This window comes from Ranitomeya variabilis, chromosome 3 (assembly GCF_051348905.1).
Source record: "Ranitomeya variabilis isolate aRanVar5 chromosome 3, aRanVar5.hap1, whole genome shotgun sequence".
In the NCBI taxonomy this organism is placed as follows: Eukaryota; Metazoa; Chordata; class Amphibia; order Anura; family Dendrobatidae; genus Ranitomeya; species Ranitomeya variabilis.
Genome location: NC_135234.1, coordinates 151,580,116 through 151,597,506, shown reverse-complemented (window position 1 = coordinate 151,597,506; position 17,391 = coordinate 151,580,116). Strand labels below are relative to the sequence as shown.

Below are 17,391 nucleotides of genomic sequence, written 5' to 3'. Positions count from 1 at the left end.
GGATCTGGGACTAAATATTCTTGCAGTTCCACCTCAGGGGTAATATAGTACTGCACTATTATTAGTAAGTCTCAACTCCTTATTAGTGCATTTGCAGATTGGTTTAAAAATAATACAACTGACCTAAACAGACAAAGGTTTCCTGTATAAGATTTTTGTCTTCACCTGATAAAATAAATATAAGGCTGAATACAACTTGACAGGATTCATGACCATTGTATGGTTTATTACAGAAGCTGAAATGTAGTTTTCTGGCAGTCATATGATTTTTAAAGATATGTACACTACCTGTTTTAAATTCAGTAGAGACTATAAACCCCATCAGCAGATATTTATATATTCATGCCAGACTGAAACAAACTCAGTCTGCATATACATTATTTATTAAGTACCTCTATTTCTCTTAGAATTAGCATATTGAATTTATTTCGGCTGCATGTGAAGTAGGTCAGAGAAGCCACATAAAAATGCAATAATAAAATGTTGCTGGGTTATTCCAATCCTTTGTTCAGTTTATGGGTTTTTTTTAGAAAAATTCATTTAAGCACTATAAACTTAACAAAAAAGCTATTACATTTTTTTCTATTTCTCATGTGTGTCAGGCTTTTTTTATTTCTTGTGAGAACCATAGAAATACGAATCATTTGAAAGTTGTAAAATGTTTTTGTTCCTTTCAGGACAAGTTGTCGCTAAAGTATTGGCAAAACCTGAAAACTTGTCTGCTTCTTTTAATGTGCATGAGGGTAACCTCACCGGCCATTTTTCATGGAAATTGTCAAAATTAAATCTTCATCAACCTATGACAGGATTCCAAGTCACATGGGCAGAAGTCACAACAGAAAGTCGGCAAAACAGCTTACCAAACAGCATCATTTCACAGTCCCAAATATTGCCAGTAGTAAGTACTTTAATATGTATATTAACTGTTTAATAAGCCATTTGGAGGAGTCAGAAGACTTACATATGTTGATTTCTTCATACAGGACCATTATGTTCTTACTGTCCACAATCTTAGACCTTCAATGCTTTACCGACTGGAAGTTCAAGTGCTAACAACCAGTGGTGAAGGGCCAGCAACAATAAAGACCTTCAGGACACCAGATATAGTTCCCCCTATACCTCACCGTAAGTGATCTAAATCTCCCAATAATTTAAATGCATTGAATGGAATATTTCATAAGTTGTATGTAATTTTTTTTAAAGGAGTTTTCCAGAATAAAAGAAAATATCCATAGGATTGCAGTTATAGAAAATAGCAAATTCAGTTATACTTTCCTTCTTGAGATTTAGCACTATCTCTAAGCTACCTGATGCCTTAGTCATTTTTGACAGGCTACGACTGTGATGTCATGACTACAGCACACATGACTGCTGCATCCAATCACTGTGCTCAGTGGCTCTGCTGATATAGACACTATGAGCAGCTGAGACAGTGGTTGCCTGCAGTCATCACATGCACGGCAATTTTAACGTTATCACTGTAGGCTTTTAACAAAACTGGATCTGCAGCAAAGAGGCATTGCTGGATCTTTGGAGAGTGAGAATAGTTGAGTTTGTTATCTTCTACAGATGCAACCATATGGATAAAAAATATCTTGGACAAACTCTTTAATGCTATGTGACATAAAATATATAACAAAATATTAAATATCCCCTACTGAAGTTTCAAAAAGCAGAACCAGACTGATGATCGTAGAGGCCCTTTGCAAACAATTTAAGAATTTCATAGAAGTCAACTTTTGCAGGCATGTGTCCATGAGAAGATCAGCCACACCTCCTCCATGTCTCATTTCTCACCTATTCAAGACTTTATGGTAGAAGAAACCTCCTGGGATTTCTAATTTTTTTTAAGGAAACTTGGGTAGGGCTTGAGGGATCTGCCAACTATTTACAAAGGCTTGGAGATCTCTCCTTTTTTCAGGAGTCTCAAAGACTTTAAGTCTAAGGGGTATCGTTTCTCCTTATGGAGAGTGACATACCATCTCTGGCTTGTCAAGGTAAGGAGGCTTATTTGCCGTACAATGCTCCTCTGGGAAATTAAATATGCAAATTGCCTCTTCTGAGAAAAAGAGGACTTAACTCTATAGCACCACTTGTTGGAAGTGGCGATCCTACAAGTCACAATCAACCCTCTAACGAGTCGTGCAATATGACTTAGGATAAAAAAAAACTTCCAACAAGTGTGAAACGATACCCCTTAGACCCCAGTCCAGAGCCTCTCACCTAGCCAAATCAGTTCTCATGCTTCGCACTGACGAGGGCCAACAGCCTGAAACACCGTGTCTGCGAATTGAGATACTGATTTGGCTTTTATCCTAAGTCATATTGCACGACTCGTTAGAGGGTTGATTGTGACTTGTAGGATCGCTACTTCCAACAAGTGGCGCTGTAGAGTTAAGTCCTCTTTTTCTCAGAAGAGGCAATTTACAAAGACTTTAAAGGAGACATGGCAAGTACAGAGAAATATATTAACTGGACATAAAGATTGGATGATGATTGGCAGATCCTGCTGATGTCAACATGATCTGAAAATATAAAGTGTATGGGCCCCACATCGTCCCATGGTGTAGGCTATAAGAGAAAACACACTATTGAATTTTAAAATATCTGATCTTTTGTTCAGAAGAAATATTTTGTGTTGACTATTGCTGTTTCTGGTCAGCAGTGTGCACTGATCATTGAATCTAAAGTAAGCAAAGTAAACACCTTTTTTCTGATACATTTTGAAAATTTTTTAATTAAAGATATGCTACTAATGGTTTTAAAGGGAATCTTTCAGTAGGATCAACACTCCAAGTTGTCTTTTTGGGCATGTAGATCATAAGAAGCTGAATGAAATGATTGCTTGATATCTGCTATCTAATGTCTTATTCCAGAGAAATTCAAATTTTTCTTATATGTAAAAAGGTGTTCTACTCAATGGAGCAGACATTAATCTGCATGAGAATCTCTCTCCAGAGTTTATTTTACATGAAGGGGGTGTTACCAGTCTGACGTGTGATAGCCACTCTCTACTCTCCTGATCTCACTGCAGGCTCCCCTCAGCTTCAGCTTTCTTCTCACAAGCAGCCAAGGTTGCAATATTGCTGCACTACAGCAGAGCTGCAAGAGCTGCAGGTGCTAACGTGTTTGTTATGAAACAAAGTTCAGATCTACTGTTCTGTGATAGTTACATATTTCACCGGTAATGCTCTCTGTCCTTAAAAAAATTCTGAATGAAATGTTACTTTGATCTCTGTAATTCGATGTCTTGTTACACAGAAAACTATGTTTTTCTTATATGTAAATGAGCTGTTCAGGACTTTGGGTTGGACAAGCATGAGAATCTGCCTCCAGAGATTATTTTTAGCAAGGGGCATCCCATGGACTAGAAAACCGCATTTACATATAGGAAAATCATGAATTTCTCTGGAATAAGACATCAGATTGCAGATATGAATGTATCATTTCATTCAGTTTCCTATGACCAACATGACCATATAGACAGATTAGGAGGGTTGAGCCCACTGACAGATTCCCTTTATTCTGCTCAGAGAGTGTAAAAAGGACTGAGGGGAGCTAGGTAATAAAGGTCCATAGAAAGTCGAGGGCCCTGGACTATTGCCCCTTTTGTCTTCCTTTAGTCCAATTTATAAAAATAGATTGCAATTTTTACTAAATACTATATTAATTTCAATTTCAGAAATCAGTATATCTTAATTCTCTTAAACATCTAAAAACAGCATCATTTATACCCTGTAACAGTATTATTTTTCTTAGTGGAAAAAAATCAAACAAGATAGAATTTTCCTGTGTGTATTTAGTACCCTCTACAAGGGGTTTGGCAGCGGCTCAGCCTTGCTGCCTACATAGATAACTTGGAGGTCAAAGTCACTGATGCTGAATGTGCATGTTTAGTGCTGGAACAAGCTAAATGTGTATAGAATTAGGGATGGTTATATGGTGGGGAAAACATCTTGGGTGAGCAATCCTTTTTGAGATATTTTTACACACAAATGTGACATATTGTAGAAGTTCAACAGATGAAAATGTAATGTAGTTCTTCCCTTTAGTCTAAAAAACAAGGAATTATTTTTTTTTACATGCAATAATTAAACATTCAATTTCATAATATATATATATATATATATATATATATATATACATACATTTACATATAAAGAAAGCGAAAAGCAGCACCAAAAGAAAATAAAGGGTGCAAAAAATCCTTCAAGGTATGTACCAGACCTCATGCTATAGTCCAAAAGAACGAAGGCAGCACTCCAATAGAAAAAATAGATGTGATTTATTGGCCCATGTGCGACATTTCGGTCCAAGATGTGGACCTTTCTCAAGCATTTGTAAAGTGCAAATGCATACATATATAGTGAATTTAACAAGCAAATAAATTTGTAATAATCAGTGAATAGTACAAAATATGAAGCAAGTAAGAGATTCACAAAAAAAGAGATCAATCAAATAAGGTGCAATGAAAGTGCAATAGCAAGTACAAAAGACACATCCAGTGTCTATTACAGTGTAATACAGAAAGACAGACAATTGGCAATTAAAATCAGCTGTGAATCATAAAATATTGGATGCATGACTCACCCCATGTGCCTTGGGAGAGGAAAAAAAAATAGTCAATATTCAGCGTTCCTAGGAACTCATTGCACATGTCAGGAAGTTGTCATGCCATACTGTCCATCACATCCTGCTCAGAGGCAGATGGGAATTGTAGTTCCCAGCATGTCGCCATCTTTGGCCACCGCAGCACTGCTGATCGCAGTATGAAAGTGTGAATCATACCAGGTGTCTGTTAGGAAAATGATCCTTTGTATTACACCCACCAGCATACAAAGAGTAATGTGTTTTGTATTATGTTATATACTATAAACACCTGGGAGAAACCATTCTTAGGTATGTGCACACGCTGCGGATTTTGCTGCGGATCCGCAGCGGTTTCCCATGCATTTACAGTACCATGTAAAGCTATGGGAAATGAAATTCGCAGTGGACATGCTGCAGAAAAAAACACGCGGAAACGCAGCGGTTCATTTTCCTCAACATGTCAATTCTTTGTGCGGAATCCAGAGCGGTTTTACACCTGCTCCAATAGAAAACTGCAGGTGTAAAACCGCAGCGGAAACCGCAATAGAAACCGCAATAAATCCACAGTAAAAACCACAGCGGTTTTGCAATGCGGATTTATGAAATCCGCTGCGGAAAATTCCGCAATGGAATGTGCAGCGTGTGCACAAGCCCTTATAGAAGACTGCATATAGAGGGACTCAATGAAAAGAGACATTTTTGCTCAAGAATTTACATTTACATATATATATATATATTTATATATATGGTCAAAATAAAAGAACAAACAAACAGTGCTTTCAGACCTCCAATAATGCAAAGAAAACAAGGTCATAATCATTTAGAAACAACAATACTAATGTTTTAACTCAGGAAGTGTTCATAAATCAATATTTTGTGGAATAACCATGATTTTTAATCACAGCTTTCATGCGTCTTGTCATGCTTTCCACCAGCCTTTCACACTGCTTCTGGTGTAAAAATGTAAGCAGTTCTTCTTTGTTAGATGGCTTGTGAGTATCCATCATCCTCTTGATTACATTCCAGAGGTTTTCAATGGAGTTCAGGTCTGGAGATTAGGCTGCCCATGACAGGGTTTTGATGTGGTGGTCTCTTAATTATTGCCAGAGCTGTATATCACCGCTGAGATCTCATCTCCCGAGATCTTGGTGCCGAGATCTCCATCTGTGCATGCGCTGTCCCGGCAGCCATTTTCCCAGAGTCCGCAGTATAGTAAGTGTGAGGGCTCTGGGCTTTCACAAAATGTCGGCAGAGCCCCCGCAATACCGAAGAGGCATAGCGGCGCACATTTGAACACCCCCTCAGCCTAGCCTGCGGCCTGCAGTAACACTCTACTCTTGCCTGGGACCCCGCTTCACCGCAGCCATCACCTCCGGTAAACAATAAGACACATGGATTATAAGAAGCACCATTTTATTTAAAAAAAGTTTTTTTTTCCTATTTTTCTCCTCAAAATTTGGGGTGCGTCTCAAAGTCCGGTGTGTCTTATAATCCACAAAATATGGTATATGGCAACAAAGGCTCTAATACTGTTAATTCAATTTTTTTAAACTTGATTTAATTGGACACATTTTAAAAACTTCATCAGATCCTTAATTCCTGACCATGTCATTCTGGGTAAAATTACAGGCTTTCTAAAAAAAAATGGTCTGTCTGTAGCAAAGGTTTTTGATGTATGATTGGTTGTCTTACTAGCACTGGTGTCCCTTTTTGGCTTATATAGTCACAGATATGTTCACAAGAATGTGGCTGTGCTTGGTTCCACAGTGCAATCCCACCAAAATGCAGTACCAGGCTCAGGCACACTTGTAGTTATATCACTGTGCCTAAATAAGAAATGGAAGGACCAAGTCACTGACTTACTTGATGCATACTGTACATCCTCAAAATACCTTGACACACCCCACAATAACCTTTTATTGGTAATTCATTATTATGCACTGTGATAATTCAAGAGTCTAATTAAACAAAACTTACAATTTATTATTTGCCAGCATTATTTAAAATATTTCATTGTATGTTGTTTACTATGTGATTGAAATAAGGATCTCATATACTTGTCTTCGAAGATCTCTGAAAAGCTAATATTCTTTACAACCTGACACCTTGTACAAATTGTAGTAAATAATCACTACAGTACATTATCTGTGATAACCCTATCTGGGAGACCATCTCTTTTATAAGACCACCTCCTTACCCAGACCATAATTCCTGAGACAGATTTTCTTACTGTTCATCTTCTTTGAGAAGACCTCCCTCTCAAGAACTTTTTGTTGCAATTTTGTCTGGTTGCCTCAATGTATTTACAATTTTCATTCCAATTTGCATTTCTAAATGAAATTATCTTTATATCAAATTTTGGAGTTTCACATTAGTTATGCATCTATGTCCAGACAAGCGTCTACAACACTCCTGTAAATAATGTTCATGATTATGGGAGATGACAAGATTTTGGCAGACTTGCCCCTTTTTCAGCCCTTTGTTGATGACAGTGTAGACATTGATAACATTTGTATCTTACTATGCCATGATTCATCTTGGCAGCAATATGATTTATTTCATGAGTTGGCTGGTGCACTGTTTTTCACATATTCTTCACTACTGAATTCCTGTATAAAACAATAATAATAAGATAATGAAAGAAAAAATTCAGGGACGGTTTCCAGAAACATTTCAAAGTTTCGTTCTCTGGAATGTTTAAACACAAAACAGTTATAGGATGCAAAACAATTGCCCTAGGTTAGTGATGAGTGCACGTACCACTATCATACCCAGCTGCACAGAAAGTGAGGTGTAATTGGCAATTACGCCCAAAACTGTGTTTGTTGTTACATTCTTCCTTCAGTTTACATTCTTTGCAGTGTAAAGACCGCATTGAGCAACCAATCAAGAATGATTGATTCTAAATTTACCTTTAATCTTACCTATTTAAGTCTTTCCATTGGCATTCGGTTTTGTTTTTCCTCAAATAGTCAGTTGCTTTTGTTTCCATTAACAGGAGAACAGTGATTCTTAAAATGTTATTTTGTAAGAATTTTGAAAGAGTATTTCCTTATATGGCCTAAAGATATGAGTAACTCAGTGCACAAATATAGTGTTAAAGAAAATATATTAAATACAAAAACAGTCCAGAAATGTGATGATTTTTTACACCATCAGCCAGCCTGTAGCCAGGGTATGACAATACCTGTGAGTTACTATAACTTTTTATCATGCTTAGCTCTCCAAAACCAAGGTCATTATTAACATGACAATTGTTTAAAGTATAATTAATATTTAATTTTTTTTAAATAATTTTGTTCACATTTTTGAAACATTGTAATTAACTTTATTATGAAATTTCTATTGCTTCCTGAAAAAGTTATGTGAGTGGCTTTCAAACCACTGGTTTTCCCTGGTTCATTTAGCTACCTTTAACAGCACTGATATCAGAACATTTTCATTTGGAGTAGTGATGGCTGTGAAAGGGTCAACTAAACACCTGTGTATCCCATCCATGTCTGAACACAGGTCTGTAACCTCTACTTTGTCACTAGTCGACACTACACTAACACTACTGTTGGACGCTGGCAGCGTGTAGGTGTTTTGCTTTTAAAAGGCTGACTAATTCTCCCTTTGCTATGTACTTGTGCTTTGTTGCAGTGAGCAGGTAGCTAATTAGCTCTCTGCTGAAAGCCAAAGGTGGGGCTCCCATTCTAGGTAAACCCCAGCAGACAGTCTTTAGCTTCACTTATAAGTGTTCAACTAGACCTAGGTTCTCTGTTACTGGGATCCTGTGTTCTGTTAAGTATTTGCCATGTACTGACTCCAGCTTGAATTTTAACTATCTGCATGTAAATGATTTTGTCTCTGACATGATTTTTTGGCTTTGACCTTGGTTGGCAACCATTCCTACCTCTGGTTCGCCTCTCCAGATGGCAGCTCTTCCATGGAAGCAATCCAGCGGTATTCTTTGTAAGATCAGATCCCTGTAAAGTGGTTAAAGTGTGAAGGTCAAGTTTCCTCTGGAATTTGCCAGACAGCATGACTTGTGCCAAGTCTGTACAAGGTAGCCATTTTAAACCTGTGGCCTTGAATAAACAAAACACCATGCCTCACTACCTCTGGGGATAAGTCTATTGCCGGAGATTGTTCTGATAAGCAGAACACTCAGGAGAAGTGCTGGACAAACCCCTGAATGTTTGGGTCTGGCAGGTTCGGCCAAACATTTTAAAAAAAGTTTGGTTTGGGTACCAGAACAGTACCGGAATGCGAGCCCGGATCCATTCAAATGAATCCATTTGCCACATTGTCATCTGCATGTCAGCGCTGCAAACACTGGGTCTGGTTAGTGGTAAGATTGTTACCGGCAGTGAGAGAGCTGCGGTTTCTCCACTGTCATATGACAGCATGAGCCAGGAGCTGTGACCAATGGTAAAAAGTTTAATAACAGTGAGAGTGGGTGGTGGCTGATGGGAGTATTGATCAGCAAGTGCCTGTGCTATAAATAAATACATTTTTAAAAAGTGTGTTCTTTCTATTTTTGATAACCAACATGGCAAAATTGACAGCTGTGGGCGGCAACATTCAGCTGTCAGCTTTATCATTGCTGGTTATCAAGAATAGAGAGGTCCCCATGACATTTTTTTAAATTATTTAAATAAATAATTTTAAACAATGGAATGGAGTCTCTTTCATTTTTCACAGACAGCTAGTGGCTGGTATACCTATGCTGGTAAGGGGCCATGGATATTGACCCGCCCTAGCCTAAAAATAGTAGCCCATAGTCGCTTTGTCTGGCTCTTCCCACTTGCCTTATGGTGGTGGCAAGTGGGGTTCATATTTGTGGGGTTCATGTCACCTTTGTGTTTTCAGGTGAAATTAAGCCTAGCAGTTAGTAATGGAGAGGCGTCTATAAGACATCTCTCTATTAATAACTCCATAGTCATATTGTCAATAAAAAAACTAGGATAAAGTTCTTTATTTGAAATAAAAATACATACCGTTTTTCAAATTGTTTTATAAAAATAACACACACAGTTATAGTCACCTTGTGCCCATTCCATTGAAGACCTGGTCCCAGTGAAAAACAGAAAATAATAATCAACAAAAATACCCACCTTAGGCTAGTTTCACATTTGCGTTTAAAAACGCAGCATTTAAAACGCAAACGCAGGTGGTAAAAAAAATGCATGTAAACGCGTGCAAACGCTGCGTTTTTTTCATACATGCGTTTTTTCCTGCGTTTGTGTTTTTGAAACGCATGCTGAGAAGTGTGTGACAGCTGCCAATCATCAAAATCAACAAGAAAACCCACTATAAATAGAAATAGCTAGGGTTGGGGTTAGGGTTAGGGGTAGGGTTAGAGGTAGGGTTAGGGGTAGGGTTAGGATCCCTAGGGTTAGGGGTAGGGGTAGGGTTAGGGTTAGGGGTAGGGTTAGCGGTAGGGTTAGGGGTAGGGTTAGGATCCCTAGGGTTAGGGGTAGGGTTAGGGTTAGGGGTAGGGATAGGGGTAGGGTAAGAATCCCTAGGGTTAGGGGTAGGGTTAGAGTTAGGGTTAGGGGTAGGGTTAGGGGTAGGGTTAGGATCCCTAGGGTTAGGGTTAGGGGTAGGGTTAGGGGTAGGGTTAGGGGTAGAGTTAGGATCCCTAGGGTTAGGGGTAGGGTTAGGGTTAGGTTTAGGGGTAGGGGTAGGGGTAGGGTTAGGGTGTGTATCCCTAGGGTTAGGGGTAGGGTTAGGGGTAGGGTTAGGGGTAGGGATAGGATCCCTAGGGTTAGGGGTAGGGTTAGGGTTAGGGTTAAGATCCCTAGGGTTAGGGTTAGGGCTAGGGGTAGGGTTAGGGTTTGGATCCCTTTATCACCTTGATGGTGGGGGGTGGCTTATCAGTGTGTATTCTTGTTTTTTTCTATGGAAACGCATGCGTTTAAAAACGCAACCAAACGCAAGACAGCAATACTTGTTTTGCCGCAAAAAAAGCATGCTTTTTTTTGCGGCAAAAAAACGCCTCTAGAATTTACTACATGTTGCATTTCCGCAACAAAACGCAAGCATAGAAACGACGCATGCGTCGTCAAATGCGGCAAAACGCATACAAAAAAAGCATGCGTTTTTAATGTTAAATATAGGAAAAAAAACTCATGCTTTTTTTGTGCTAAAACGCAGCGGCAAAAAACGCAAATGTGAAACCAGCCTTACACCCATTCCATTAAAGCCCTGGTGTCACGACTCTTGGGTATTACTGCTGCGGGGAGAGCTGCGCATCGCAGCAAGGGAGCTGAGAGCAGAGCAGCGGGGAACTCAACAGGTAGCAAACAGGACCTGAACCATGTGACAGGGAAGGAGGTGGTCGAGGGCAGCAACAGATGCCGGGGTGCAGAGGAGACGATATACACTGGATAGTAGTTAAACTTGCCGATATCAAAACCAGGAGAAAACGAGATAACCGAGGGGTGAGACAGAGGGATAGTCAGAAAGGGAGCCAAAGGTCAGAAAGCCAACAGAAAAAACAAGCAGAGTAACATAGAGAGAGCAAAAGAAACAAATGCAAACCGAGCACACACTCAAGGGGTCAGACACACAGACTAAATGAAAGTATAGCTGACAGGGAATCATAGTCTGGAGTGTGCATAAATACCCCTCCCAGATCCAAAGAGATGCCCACAATATTTACCCTGAGAGAGCAGGACATGAACCATGTCCTATACCATGACACCTGGTCTCCTATAAAAAAACAAACAAAAATAAAAAATAACAATATCCCACACCTGTCTGACATACTGTCCCACTCCATAATCATGCCTGTGATACAGAAATGAAGTCAATTTGCCTAATAAAGGAATTTGCAAAATTTCATAACTTTCCATGGAGGGGAAAATGTATTTTTTATTCAAGTTTCACTAGTCTTAAAATATAAGCTTATTTCATTTTGACTTGGGTGCTGTGACCCCCACTGATTGTTGGGACAAAAGAAAAGTACCCCTCTTCAACTTTTGACTCCCACAATGATTTTTTTTTAACTCTATGATAAAAGCTGAGGAGGACTAGTGTCAAACTATACAAAATGTGCAACATATGCAAAAAAATCCTTGTTTCCCAGAGTAGAGATAGAAGTTTCCAGTGGACATGAATCATAGGTACACTTTATAACATTCATAGTACAATATCTGTATATGAGTCAACTGATTTTTCAGATGGAAAATCCACAGCAGATTACAGTACTAGTCCGGTAAATGAAATAGTATACATATATAGATCTTTTTTATTGATTCGCTGGGAGTTTGTGAAAAAATTTGAAGCCAGATTTGCTTCCGAAGAATTGTTACTCGTGTAGCTACAGAACCCTTAATGACTTCAATTTACTAAAATGATTCATTTAGCTTTATTCCTATCATTTATTTTTCTTATCATATTTGAAATTAAAATCTTTAGTTTTGTATAAAAGGCATCTTTTCATGTCTACACCCTTTGAACCATAATATATAATGTATTTTCTTCTCAACACTTACAAATTTCTTCCTGGCACCTACAAATCTTTAATGTCCAGTGCTGGTTTTGCATGAAAGATTTTTTGACTGGTTGGTATTGGTATCAATATTGTTATAGTACTTTACCTCTATAGTTTGTTTTATGTGTTTGAGATCCTACCTTTAAATCCTTCAATCATCAAGGTAGAGATCCTTCATTTCTATACTCTTTGCATTTATTTTTGGTTAACTCAGTTTCAATCAAGTCTAAATGCTCAGAATTTATGTTTTGTTTTTTAGGGCCCCATATGAAGCAACACCATCCTCATCATTACAGAGCATCCCCAGAAAAAATTTGAAGTTTTGTATCCAGAATTATATGAACGGAACTTTGCATGATAACCAACATAAACTTGGAAGGACAATGTAGAATTTTACCTGGAGATGGTTCAGATTAATAATAACAGGAAGTTATGTCTGCTTCGACCTGTCTTGGTTATTCAGTGTGTCTTCTTCTCAAGTCCCAGTATGCATTGTGTAGCATATATTGAAGGATAGATTTTCAGACCTTGTGTTGTTTTATTGTATTTCACAAAGATTGGAAAGTGCTTTATATGGCACTTGTTTTTATGTGTATCATTTATTCCTTGTAGTCAATGGTTCTGTGAATATTATATATTGTAAATACTGCCTAATATAGATACTTAAATAATTATTAAGGAACAGGATGAGGCCAGTGGAAAAAATAGAAGCAATAAGATATACAAACAATATACGTGGCATGAAATAATTCAGATCCTATGGACAAAATCTATATGACAGTAAATAGTGTTTAGTCATGTATAGTTACTATTTTACACAATGGTGCCAAAATCAAGAATTTACTTTACTTCTAATATACAAAATTGATAAACAGAATAGACTTAACTTATGAGCTACTTATAGTTCCATTCAGCCATAAAATGTTTATGTACATGTACAGTATGCTGCTTAAAATCTATGGTATTCTGATATTCAGCAGCTGTGATGTTCACATTGGCAGTCACACAAATGTAGATGTAATTTATTATTTTTATTTAATGCTATTTGACCTAATTTGTGTTTTTGGTTTTAAGGCAGCGTCTTCCAGTGATTTAGTGTTTTCGTAAAAAAAGAAAATGACTTAAGCCAAATTTGGAGACATTTTTAAATGCATTTAAAAAATAATCTTAGTTTCTTGAAGTCCACTACACCACTACAGTGTGTCTAATCATTTCTGCTATTTATATGGATCAGCTTAAAAATTCTTTCAGCACAGCTTTTGGTAGCTTCTTCTTTTTTCAAACGTGCATTATGCTGATTATAATAAAATAGTGCTCATGTTATTGCATTCTGTATGTATGTAATATATGGAGTTTAAGACAATTTGGTGAAATTGATAATTATAAAATGATAAATATACAAAAGTGGACCCAAACATTTATGTTGTATTCTTATTGATATATAAAACCCTTTTATTAACTACTGAGGGTTCATTTTCTGTTTAACATTGCAGAGTGTACAAAAGGAATGAAATAAAACAGACATTATGTTTGAGATGTAAAACACAATGATAGTAATATTCCAATAATGAGTAATTGAAATAACCATGTTGGCTGCATAACACTGATACTGTGTAAAAGTTTCACAAAGAGTAAACAGTGACTGTGAAGGGAGAAGTGCACAATAGGGTAAAACCCTAATATAGGAGACAATACAACCAATTTGCTCACCTTGGGTCGTTGTGTGAAGACTCAACCACTGTAAAGGTTTAGATAGTCAGCTGCCACTGCCCCGTGCCACCATCCACGAGATGGAAATGACCAAAACAGGATAAAAACATGTTTAAAAATTGTCTGCTCTGCTGGATAGAAGTATCTTACTGCGATATTCTTAGAAAGTTTTTTTTGTCCACTACACATTTCAAGTGGATCTTAATCAAGTGGGTTTTCTTTACATTTGAAAAATGTGCCCATACGGCATTGAAACGTATAATGAATAATAAAGGACATTCTAAGAATATCGCAGCAAGACATCTTTCCAGCATCAGAGCTAATTTTTTTAAATAAATTCTTTATTATAACAGCAAAAATACCAAGAAAATTCAACATTTGTATTTTATAAGGGGTACAAATTTCTAGGGAACTGGGGGTAGGAAAAAGAAGAAAGGGAGGGGGAGGGGGGAGGAGGAAACAAATGAGGGCAAGAGGAATAAGAGGGGAGGGTAGAAGTGTAGTCTTGTTGTGAATTAACCCTTTATTTCCTTTTCTTTAGGGAAGAAACTAAAACATGTAAAGTTATATATAGCACAAACAGACAAGATTTAAAGCCTAATCTTATTTTGCTATTCATACAATTGTTGCCAGTTTTCTCGAAGTATGTCTTCATTGGGATGAATCAGGCGGATTTTTTCAAATTAATATATTCTATTGAATTCTGTTTTGGAAAAGTTTCACCTGAAACATGCACATACACATGTGAACCAAAAAACAACAACACAGCATACAAACAGCAATCATAAATTGTACATCCAGTCTTAAAAATCAAACCCTGTCCTTTGAAATGTACAAACAAAAGGCAATAAACCAAAAATATCCAACTAAACCCCAACAAATGAAACACGAGAAAACAATGAATAAATATACATATTCAACACACAAACACACATTCCCTTATACATACGTGAACACATGTGAGTAAACTTAAAATCTACCTAAACAAATCTACACATACTTACTAATTACAACTACAAACATATGATTCTTCTACATTTGCATTATTCGTTTTTACATATTGCATGAAAGTCCAATGATTTATAAGAAAATACATACTATATACAGTATTTAAAGCCAAGTTTATGCTTTCAAAAGAATGCTGATGAATTCAGGCTTAAAATAATTGTGCTTTGTCTATGCAATTATATCAAGCAACACACTAAACTCATCTACAAATCATGATGATTTTGTATTTTTGTGTACTTTAATACAGATAATTTTATAAAATATTAAAGTGTTAAGCTATTAAGGAGTAGTTTTATCTAAAGGCAGTTAACCACTCAAATAACACCATTTTTAATATCAGATTATGTTCCTATCAGGCAGAATTCATAAAGTATTGTATACTGAAAGCACCAAGTAAATGTCCAAAGTATGGTATATAAAAACATTCATTTATTGAACCCACAGAAGAACATATACATAAATATAATAAACAGGTAAATCAGTTCACGTTAAATAGAGCAAAGATCAGTTAGAAAATGGCATGTAGATCACTGACTACATCTGGGGGAGTTTAAATCAATAGAAAAGTGCACAGTGCTTATGTAAACCTACAAATCACTCAGAGTGGAGGGTAGAGCAAAGCTGCTTCGTTATACGCCTGTGCTAGATGTTAAATCTAATGTGAACCCACCCTACCATGTCTGGAAAGACTCATGCCCATGGTCAGAAGTAGATAATGCCACGCTACTAATCCCAACACATGTTTCGCATCAGCTTCCTCAGGGGAAGTATGGCTTTAAAAGATTTGTATGCATTATTCTTTGGAAGTGTTTAGAACATTTTGAAACCAGAATTTTAAAACGCTGCTTGAAACAAGAAAAAGATCGCTTCAGGCCTTTGTAGTAACAATGCTTAGCCATTATGGAGATGTAAAGATGTCACTATCTCAAATGATGACAGCCAGTTAGAATTCACTGATGGGAGCACTAGTATGCCACTTTAGCTATCTATGGGGAGGCATCTGTTACACACAAAGGGGATCATGTATTGTTAAAATTGTTGCAGTTTTTGACATAAATGCAATTAAAAATAGTGTTCAGGTTTTTAGTAACAAACTATTAGTTTTTTCTTTTTAGCAAAGATAAAGTAATACCTTCCAATCATACAAATGTGAAGAATCTATGAGATGTCCACCACCAAATTGTCTTTTTAGAAAATAAGTTGGGACCAAATGTGGGTGAGATATGTCATTGTTTCATTATGAGGGTAATAATTCCCAATTTTCATACGAGGTAGTAAGAAATAAAAGTGTCACCATGGTGACTTTCTTCTCATTCACAACATTACAATGTGCAATAAATTAGTTAAATTGATGTTAAATTAATGGGCCAAAATAGTATCTAATTTCAGCAATTGGTCTGTACAACAAGTTTACACATTTATGAATTAGTAATGAAAAATAAGTGAATATTTTCTTCCAGTGCCAAATCCTAGCCATCTGCACGCTCTTTATTCATGTTCTATGGTAATTTAATTTCACTGTAGTGGGAGCATAGATGTAACTTTATGCATAAAGAATAAGCTCTGTAGAGAATGCCATGACGTGGATAAAACTATACACATGGTAATATTATAATTTCCTTTAAGTAAATGTATACATACAGATGCTACTTATTGTGTGTCTTACGTGTTGTGCATGTTAATATGTAAGTCTTTAGTTATAGGCATGATTCATTGGAACACATTGAGCATTTCCTGACAATATCTGCATAAAATCACATATCATTAAGCAGATTCTCAAGTACAATGACCTTTGCTGTATCTACGTCTGTTTGAATATAGAAATCATGTTCTATATTGGCAAGCATGGCTGAGAACAAGGCCACAACATATTTATTTATACATGTTAAAGAAAATAAATTAATTCTGTTCCAATCGTAAAGTTTATAAAATTAAAAGAAACAAGTGTAAAGATGATTTTGTAAAGATATTTGTAAATAGTATCCTATGTTATCAATATCATTGTTAGAATTTGTACATAATGTTTATGAAATAAACTATCCCTAAATGTACAAAACCTGTCTGTTTATTTAATTTACTAGATGGTGGCCCGATTCTAACGCATCGGGTATTCTAGAATATGTATGTAGTTTATTTATGAAGATTTTAGAATAATACATTGAATACATAGGATTCGGCTGGCCAGGCGCGATCAATTAGCAAAGTGTGGTTCAAATCCCGCGCCAATTCACGGCCGGACTGCGCCTGTCGCTGATTGTTTGCGGCCGACCATGTAGTATAAAGCACAGCCACGTAGTATATTGAACAGCCACGTAGTGTACTGCACAGCCCACGTAGTATATTGCACAGCCCATGTAATATATAGTACAGCCCACGTAGTATATTGTATATACTCCGCACACTCGAGGATAAAGATATATACCATCAGACCCCACACCAGGGCTCTCATCTGACCCACTACAGCGGCATTAAACGCCAATAAGTTCGTTCTACGAATCCTGAAGGATCTTTATCCTCTGCTCTATGCATAATAAAGCGATTATATGATTAAGGCTCTGGTAGAGCCGAAACATCATAATTACCTCTGGTCGCTTTCAAAC

The 17,391-nt window shown here is 37.0% G+C and overlaps 1 protein-coding gene across 1 annotated transcript in view; it reads left to right on the top strand.

Annotated features, from left to right (window-relative positions):
* Positions 1–16,847, top strand: part of ANOS1 (anosmin 1) — a 307,265-nt gene extending 290,418 nt beyond the window's left edge. Inside the window, exons 12-14 of the mRNA XM_077294730.1 lie at positions 678–898; positions 984–1,125; positions 12,333–16,847. Coding sequence (XP_077150845.1) covers positions 678–898; positions 984–1,125; positions 12,333–12,391 — 422 coding nt within the window. The 3' untranslated portion in view covers positions 12,392–16,847. The remainder of the gene's footprint in view (positions 1–677; positions 899–983; positions 1,126–12,332) is intronic.
* Positions 16,848–17,391: the final 544 nt, after the last annotated feature.